At 31.5% G+C, this 10,130-nt stretch overlaps 1 protein-coding gene across 1 annotated transcript; it reads right to left on the reverse strand.

The window, feature by feature from the left end:
• Positions 1-1,306: 1,306 nt before the first annotated feature.
• Positions 1,307-2,308, reverse strand: LOC139841430 (receptor-like protein kinase HERK 1). Its single transcript, XM_071831649.1, has one exon. The coding sequence runs from the start codon at positions 2,306-2,308 to the stop codon at positions 1,307-1,309; it is 1,002 nt and encodes a 333-aa protein (XP_071687750.1).
• Between the last annotated feature and the right edge of the window lie 7,822 nt (positions 2,309-10,130).

Here is a 10,130-nt window from a genome sequence, read left to right on the forward strand (position 1 = left end):
CGATAATGAACGTTCTTATTAATTCATCAAGACAAACAGACACCGGTTTCTAAGTATATGTTGGGCTTAACCAGTTTGGAACTAGTTTTCTCCACTAATAAATATGTAACAATCTATTAAGAAAAACGAGGCTATTATGCTCATAATAATTGATTGGTTAAAAAAGATGTCATTTTTCTCTCAAAACTTTAGTGATTATTAATTAATATCTTGGATCCAGATTTGCCCATCTAATAAAAGTATGCAAATAACAATGACAGGCTTACCGGATTTTCATGTTTCCATTGAAGAAATAAAGCTTCCTCAAGTTGTTTCACAACCTCAGCCATGTCTGGGCGCTTTTCACGTTCATTATTCAAGCATTTATTAAGCGTTTCTAACAAAATGGTCAATGCTTTTGAGTTCATTTGTTTGCATATATTATCATCAAAGTGTGTATACTCCCAGGGCTGATCTCGACGTGGGTACTGCCGACAAAACACGTCAATCAAAACCACACCGAAAGAATACACATCACTTTTCGGTGTGACAGTTTTGGTCCTTTCATACTCTGGGTCAACGTAGTGGGTGGTATATTCAATAAGATGATTAATTTCAGGGTCATCAATAAAACCAACAACCTTAGCCTCAAAATCTTTATCCAAAAATATTTTATATCTGTTGAAACTGCCATGTATGGCATGACAATCATGGATATGACTCAAGGCTCGGGCAACACCCAAACACATTTGCAACATGTGGTAACATGTAAGCTTTCCACGGATGTGATATTCTGATTTCCTGATAATTGGATGAAGTGTGATGTTTAGTATTTGGCCGAGACTTTCCATAAATTCACATTCACTAACTAAGTAACCGATGTTGTACTTGCGATAACAAAACCCAACAAAAGTGGGAATATTTTTATGCTTAAAACGAGACATAACTGATACCCCTTCCAAGAGTTGTACTTCTTGTGCTAAAGTGCTAAAAAGGACGATAATGAACGTTCTTAATGAACTTTTGTTAAAATAAGTTCATGCGTTCAAGTGCTTGAGGGATTGCTTATTAATTCATCAAGACAAACAGACAACGGTTTCTAAGTATATGTTGGGCTTAACCAGTTTGGAACTAGTTTTCTCCACTAATAAATATGTAACAATCTTATAAGAAAAACGAGGCTATTATGCTCAAAATAATAGATTGGTTAAAAAAGATGTCATTTTTATCTCAAAACTTTATTGATTATTAATATCTTGGATCGGATTTGCCCATCTAATAACACAGAACAACAGAAAGAAAAGTATACAAAAAAAAAAAAAAAATTTTACGGGCTTACCGGATTTTCATGTTTCCATTGAAGAAATAAAGCTTCCTCAAGTTGTTTCACAACCTCAGCCATGTCCGGGCGCTCTTCACGTTCATTATTCAAGCATTTATTAAGCGTTTCTAACAAAATGGTCATTGCTTTTGAGTTCATTTGTTTGCATATATTATCATCAAAGTGTGTATATTCGATTTCAGGAATCTCCGGAAATTCCTGGTAGTGCCAGGGCTGATCTGCGGCGTACTCCTGACAAAACACGTCAATCAAAACCACACCGAAAGAATACACATCACTTTTCGGTGTGACAGTTTTGGTCCTTTCAAACTCTGGGTCAATGTAGCAGGTATGTCTAGTAAGAGGAATATATTCAGGGTCCTTAATAAAACCAACAACCTTAGCCTCAAAATCTTTATCTAAAAGTATTCTATAGCTGTTGAAACCACCATGTATGGCATGACAATCATGGATATGACTCAAGGCACGGGCAACACCCAAACATATTTGCAACATGTGGTAACATGTAAGGTTTTCACGGATGTCTAAACAATATTCTGACCTGAAACTTGGATTAGATGTGATGCTTAATATTTGTTCGAGACTTTCCATAAATTCACACTCACTAACTAAGTAGCACATGTTGTACTTGTCGTAACAAAACCCAACAAAAGTGGGAATATTTTTATGCTTAAAACGAGAAAGCAGTGAGACCCATTTCAAGAGCTCTTCTTCTTCTATAATCCCAAAATATTCTACAATAATATTGATCCTTTTACCAAACCGATATAGTTCCCCTTTGTAGACATTATAACTTAAAATTGAAGCCGACATGTTCCCCTTTGTAGACATTAACCGATATCCACTCTCAACCTTTATGCATTCATCTCTTTTAACCTTAACACACTGGAAAACTATCTTGTTTCTGGTGTCAAAGTTATTGGTAGCAGCTTTGATATCAGCATACGGGATTCGTAAGTAATCAACTTCTTTGAACAAAGATGACATGATGATGATGATGATGATGATACAGGATTTTTTTTTTTTTTTTTACCTGTGGGCCTGTTCACTTACGTATTAACGGACTGAGTTGACTGGCAAGCTAATTCGGTCAGAAAGTTAACGTGTTTACTTGCGACTTAAATAATTGAAATGTCTTCCTGGATGGATTATTCGGTCACCTCCAAAACCATACTAGTTCCCATTCAGCTGATTCCTTTTAACACATTACCCTCATCTTCCTTTATCAAAAATCATACAATTCTTGCTGCTTCATCAATAAATAACCCTAATGTGTATCAATCACAATAATCACTTTCAAAATCAAACACGGATTTTAAAAATCATACCTTGTAGTCTTGAAAAGGAGAAATTGTTACTGTAATTTGAGCGTACCCGATGAGAACGAGTGGTGAAGCGATCAGCTGAAGCGGCAGAGCCAATCTCCGGCGAAACAACGTGGGGATTCTCCGACTAGGTCAACGGATACCGGTATTGATATTGATAGATCTTTAATTTAGGGATAAACTGTGAAAACGTTGACTTTTAAAGAAATTGAACTAATGAATCGGGGATATTAATAAATATAACAGAAAAAATATGGTAGGATGGTTTTTGGTTTTTGTTAATGAAAAGAAAATAGAACTAGTGTATATCTCTATCGATTTATTATTATTATTTGTTAATATAATCATTATTAAATAATAAAATTAAATTCATATATATATATATATATATATATATATATATATATATATATATATATATATATATATAGTGGTAGGATCAAGAGGGAAGTAACCATTCGGGGAGAAGCAAAAACTTTTTTTTTTCGTTTTTTGAAAACACTTTGTTCACGAACATTATAGATGAGATGAAAATATGAACATTTAATAGAGACACTTTGTGATAAATGTTTTTATTTTGGCGGGAAAACGCTCGAAGAAGTAATATATAACAATTATCGTATTTTTCGAGCGTATTTTGAGGTTTCAGCTATTGGGGTTTAGATATTAGGGTTTAGATATTAGGGTTTAGAAATTTAGGGTTTAGATTTAGGATTTAGATTGAGTTTTTAATACGAACGGTTTAGAGTTTAGGGTTTAGGGTTTAGGGTTTGGTGTTTTGGGTTTATGGAATAAACTCAAAACACCAAACCCTAAACTCTAAATCGGGCTAAATTTTACTTCACAAAACATGAAGAAAAAAAACGTTCATATTCTTCACGAACAATATTATCTTGAATGTTATTTTTGTCGATCGTTTTCCCGCCTAAATAATAACATTCATCACAAAGTGTCTCTTGTAAATGTTCATATTTTCGTGTGATCTTGATGCCGGAAAAAAAAATAAAATAAAAAAAAACGAAATTTTTTTTTTTGCTTCCCCCCGCTTCCCCCCGATTGGTTACTTCCCCATTGATCCTGCCCCTATCTCCGTTGGATATATCAAAAGGTAGAGTGAGTTTCATTTACGCATGAGAATTTGTAGTCTTTGAGAGGGTATTTAAGTCACACCAAAAGCTTGTTCTTAATCTCAAATCTTCTATATAGTCATATAAAGCTCTAAAATGATGATGTCATCATTAAGCTAATTACCCTTTAATTTACATGATGATGATGTCATAACTTTATATTAATTTAATTAAAAAATAATACGAAATCTTTTATTAAAGGAAATACTAATCTCTCATAAATTGTAAAATCTTATACATAACACCCAAATTTGAAAGCATATTGTATAACTTTTATATAATAATTGTATTTTAATTTTCTAAAAATAATTAAAAGGCATTTATTATTACTAATTATTATTATCATTATTATTATTATTATTATTATTATTATTATTATTATTATTATTTATTATTATTATTAAAAGTATAAATACTCAACTTTGAGCGAACTTTATTATTATTATTTACTTTTAATATAATAATATAATTATAATTATTATATTATTAATATTCAAATATGAATATGAATTCTTTTTACGAAATTAATTACGTTACATATGTATGTGAAAATACATGTTTCTATATATTTGTAAAAAATAACGAGAAGTTTCTTAGTCAAACGAGTCATTAAAATAAATGACTTTAGCATTTAAACTTAATACCTAAAACATGTCATTAAATTGTTTCGTTTAAACAAACCCGTGATTTCACGGGTCATTTCACTAGTGTTGCTTCTTATAACGTTTAAATTTAGGAGCTTTTTCATCTCGCTAAAAGCTTTAAGCTTGTTAACCAAACGAAACTGTAAATTACATAGGAGCTTTAAAAAAAAAAAAAAAACTAAAAGCTCCAAAAAACTTCAAAAAAGCCACTAAGTGTCATGGAATGGAATAGAATGGAATGTAAAGTGTAATACTCCGTATATAAAGTTGTATACCACAAGTCCATAGTCCACAGTATATTATATATTATATATATTTATATATAAGGGTAGGATCAATGGTGAAGTAACTAATTGGGGGAAGCGAGGAAAATGCGTGAAGTAATTTTTTTTTTTTTAAATTTGGTTTTTTTTTAGAATTTTTTTTTCAAACATCAAGATCACACGAAAATATGAACATTAAAAAAATAAAAATACTTCGTGATGAATGTTATTATTTAGGCGGGAAACGATCGACAAAAATAACATTCAAGATAATATTGATCGTGAAAAATGTTAATCTTCGAACGTTTTTTTCATGTTTTGTGAAGTACTTTTTGTCAAAATTTAGCCTGATTTAGAATTTAGGGTTTAGTGTTTTGGGTTTAGTCCCTAGACACTAAACCATAAACCCTAAACTGTTCGTGTTAAAAACTCAATCCAAATCCTAAATCTAAACCCTAAACCCTAAATTTCTAAACCCTAATATCTAAACCATAATTTCTAAAATACGCTCGAAAAATACGATAAATATTATATATTATTTCTTCGAGCATTTTCTAGCCAAAATAAAAACATTTATTACAAAGTGTCTTTTTTAAATCTTCATATTTTCATCCAATCTATAATGTTCGTGAACAAAGTTTTTTCAAAAAACGGGAAGAAAAAAAAATTGCTTCCCCCCGCTTGGTTACTTCCCCATTGATTCTACCAATATATATATATATATATATATATATATATATATATATATATATATATATATATATATATATATATATATATCACTATCACTTCACTATATATAAAGAGAGTCTCGATTAGCTAATAAATGTTTTCAAAAACCCTTTTATTACTATTAGATTAGAAAATTAAATTGCAATACCCATAAATCCAACCGTCGTTAATCATTAACACTAAAAATTAACTAATAAATAAATTTCACATATACCCTTCTAATAATGAAAAACACGGTAGCTGTTAAAAAAATTAGGGGTTTTGTAGAAAAACTAATAAATTGAATCCATGTATTCACAGAGATCCTGACTCCGGTGCTAGATATCTATGATCTCCATTAATCAAATTGTTAATCGGTTACCAGTATAAACATCTCGATTCATTCAGTCGATTTGTTCTTCAACCTAAACTTGTTCTTCACCTCTCATGTGGACTAATCAGGTACACTTTTTCACAAATATTAAACCCTAACAATAAATCTATTGATTTATTGAATCACCAATAACTAATATGGTTTAATCAATGATTTCGTTTCTTTTATTTGGTGTATACATGATTTATTTGGCTTCGCTGATATACATATTTGTTTACAACTCTTATTTATTTGTTTGAGTTCATGGATACAAGCGAGTGAAACCAGATATATATAGATTGATGATTAATATTATTGAAGATTGTCTGCATTCATATATTTTGTTGATCTTCTATTTATAATTTTGTCCTGAAGGAGAAAATGACGATAATACGTTTATGTGATACATGATACATGATACATGATATACAATAAAAGGCAGAGAATAAAAAAGCCATTTGTTTCTATTTTATTTGAGTTTTTTTTCCCATACTTATCTCTTTATACTTAGAAAACAATACTAGGGGGAAAAATGAATTTTTATTTATAATTTATAAAAATTGTCATTATAAAATCGTATTGAATCAGGTAAAATTCAAGTTTTGTTGCGCAGGTGATGTTTCTACATTGGATACTCGATTGCAGAGTGATGTTCAACATGTGCCAGTTATTGTGGATGATGTTGTTAGGATATCCTTTGAATGCCCAGTGATTCTCCAGTCAGAAGGTATCATATTCACTGCATATATATGCAACAACTCTTTGTAATAATTAATAAATCATATATAGGTTCCCAACTATGTGGTTAATTGATGTTTGAGGCTTTTAAAGGTTAATACTCTGAGCATATTCACTGCATATGTTTGATGTTTTAGAGTGCTATATTTGAATATTTTTGATGCTTGGCAATTGTTTGTTACAACCAGTTGATAATGTTTTTAGGTTATATTCAATTGCTTTAATATTTGTGTAGGTCTGCAAATTGGTCGTGTTTTGTTTACCGAAAATAATACATTATTTCCAAGTCATTTAGTCTTTTGCTCACTGCTTAATTGCTGGCATGCTGTTGGTGTCTTCTTACAGTATTTTGTCATTGTTTTTGTGAAATGTACTTATTTTACTGCATTGTGCTTCAGGCTTTCAATGGTTGATAATTTGAGGGTGCATTCTCTCCATAAGTGACATAACAACGAAAATGCTGTTATATGTTTCTAATTATGTAAATGCAGGTGTTCATAACTCAATCAATGACATCCAAACCTGGTCAGCAATACTTCTCCTTTTGATCTATTTAAATTTTTTTGATGCATTTGCTATATTTTTATTGTGGCATCAGGTTTAGTGTCTTATCAATGAAAGCTTACGTGTGAATTTGGTTTCATACTTTTTTGCTCTCATGCCTGTTTTGCAGTTGGTAAGTTATTTAGTAGCTTACTTCTATTGTTCAAGAAGTATGAACAACATCATATAGAATGTTTGGAAAAAGGGGCTGTGACGATCAGGCGTATATACCAATTCTGTGCCTCTGCTTAGGTTTAAGTTGTTATAAATCTTTCTCAAAACTATCTGACTTGAATGCAAATTTAAAATAGCAGGCTTCCTAAATGCTATCTGAAGCCCGTGATTCCAGGTAATCTCCGAATGCTATTATGCTTGCTGTTTTGGTTTAGTTTTAAGAAGTTATATGTACCTTATTATCAATTATTTGTGTTTTCTTAATGCAGCTTATTGGACTAAGATTTTGTCACATCATAGTCAAGTAAGTTTCCCGTATGTATGTGCTTCTATTTCTCAAGCAAGGTTTCGTCACATCATAGTCAAGTAAGCTTCCCTTATACATCAAGAGCATATAATAATGACAAAACGGTTGCAAGTACGCTATAATATGTTATGTAATAACTACAATGATTTAGATATTGTTAGCAATTATTATGTTTGTCAGTTCTCAATATGCTACTGATTTAGATATAGAATTTGAGTTCGATTTTTATGGTTTACTTATCCAATCTGAACTCCAGGGTCTGCAATGTACGAATGAGTTGTTCGAGTTGGTGTAAAAAAAGCTTTCTCTAAACTTGACTACATATAAAGTAGGTGAGGTATGAATGTAAGGAGTACCATTAACTTTGGTTTTTTTTTTTTTTTTATTCTGTAATATCACATGCCACATTTTTTTTGGGTTTGACATACAGCCTGCGTAGTAATAGCAGAAACCCGCATTACCCCGTTTGCTATTTTTACTGAATGCTTAAAAATAATATTTGCAAGATCAATTATGTAGGTTTTCCACGATTTAATGATAATGTGTATGAATTTAGGTTTTAGGTCATCGACTGAATTCAGTTCAAATGAGTAATTACATACGTTTTGAATGTAAAATGCACAGGTACTATGTTCGTGACTATTTCTAGGAGTCCTTAGTGCACAATGAATTGCTTAAACATTAGCACATGAAATGACACTCCCACCTGGCATGAATGGTAGGAATTTTGTTTGAGTTGCAACATGGTATTTTGACTATAACTTTATGATAAAAACTTATTCGCTCAAGGGAGGAAATAATCAAAATGAAGTTTTAGTCATACTAACTGAAATGAGACTATTTATTTTTGCGATTCCCATCGTACATGAAGATACAGTTTGTATTTAATATTGTTTTTCATAGTATGGTTTTCCGCTTTAATTTGTGCTGTAAATGAACACGGTATGACTTAACATCTAAAATTGATGCTTGCATTCTGATTGTTAAGTGGCTGCTAGACTTGATGTTATTCACCATTCATATTTTGTAGACGTTGTGTCGTTTCTTTGTATTTTGTTACCAGCGTATTCGTTTTCTGCTACTGCCTAACTTCGAGTTTCGAATTTTTGTTGAAACATCTATGCTTTAAAAAAAAAGGCTATCCTCATTGTCGTTATGTGTGTAATTTGGGCGTACTCACATTTTCTTTATATCAGTAATTTTTCCCCGCTTATCCATCAAACTTTTTGTTGTTTGTTTTTAAAGGTTGTAATTTTAGTATTAATCATAACATAATGGAAGTCCAAATCTGCAGTATGTGTTGTCATCGTAACACATTGGTGAGTTTTTTTTTTTTTTTTTTTTTTTTTTTTTTTTTTTTTTGTACTTCTTGACAGAATCAAGTTTTAAAACGTTTTAGCATAATTAGTCGCTTCCTATTTAGAGTTTTGTTTAGGAGTGAGTGAGGTTGGCAAAGGCAGTGTCAAATGAGCTAGAGTAGTTATTTCTTTTAATCACTATAAATCAAACATACATCGTTATTATCAATCATCAGCACTAGTGTTATCTGTTGCTTCCTACGATTTGTGATTGTTTAACTTTTGTAATTTATATTCCAAATGTAAGTAAGTGATAACAATGTTAGTAATGTATAGAATGCTATAAATAATATAACACCTGTAAAACAGCCGTTGGGAAGGAAAAAAACTTGGTCACCGCAGCAGCGCGCGGTGGACCAACCGCTTGTTTGAAACATATTCATGGCCCAGTGACCAACCCAAAGTAGCTACCGAATTGTCCAATAAAGCACACCACTTGAGTTTAATTCCTTGCTATGCCAAATTGTTCAAAAAGGAAGTGTGACCAGAACAATGTTACTTACCCAACTACCTCTTTAACGTAATGTTTAAGAGTTCTTCAAACTTTTGTCAATGTAATCATATATTACAATCTGTTCATTGTTAGTCAATTATAACAGATACAATTTTTATATTTCTGCATTAACAGTATAAAAAAATGTAGTTATATAAACATCTAAAATCATTGTAATTTAACATCTCCAAACATCTAAACTCTCTGTAATTTCATCTCTCTTAATTGATTCATATTTACAACATACAACGAGGATATATATAGACCCGAGATACAAGACCTGACTGCCCAATAAATGCACCAACCCAACTAACTACATTAATTGCACTGACTACCTACTAACATTAAATGTGTATACATATGTCTTATGTATTGTAACACTCCCCCTCAAGCTGGAGCATAGATATTGATCATGCCCAGCTTGTCACAAAACTGTCGGATGCAATTTCTAGGTAATGCTTTGGTGAATAAGTCAGCCAACTGTTCATTACTTTTGATATGAGGTGTTTGAATAATTCATTCTTCTAACTTTTCTCGAGTAAAATGACAGTCAACTTCAATATGTTTTGTCCTTTCATGGAAGACGGGGTTGCTTGCAATATGAATGGCTGCTTTGTTATCACACCACAAATTCATTGGTTCGGACTGAGCAAAACCAATCTCGCTAAGAAGGTTACGAACCCAAATAAGTTCACAAGTTGTCTGGGCCATGGCTCGATACTCAGATTCCGCACTTGAACGAGATACCACATT

The sequence above is a fragment of the Rutidosis leptorrhynchoides genome, chromosome 4 (assembly GCF_046630445.1).
Source record: "Rutidosis leptorrhynchoides isolate AG116_Rl617_1_P2 chromosome 4, CSIRO_AGI_Rlap_v1, whole genome shotgun sequence".
In the NCBI taxonomy this organism is placed as follows: Eukaryota; Viridiplantae; Streptophyta; class Magnoliopsida; order Asterales; family Asteraceae; genus Rutidosis; species Rutidosis leptorrhynchoides.

Excerpts from the sequence above, each read along its gene's own strand:
- LOC139841430 (XM_071831649.1), bottom strand. The coding sequence starts at position 2,308 with ATGTCATCTTTGTTCAAAGAAGTTGATTACTTACGAATCCCGTATGCT.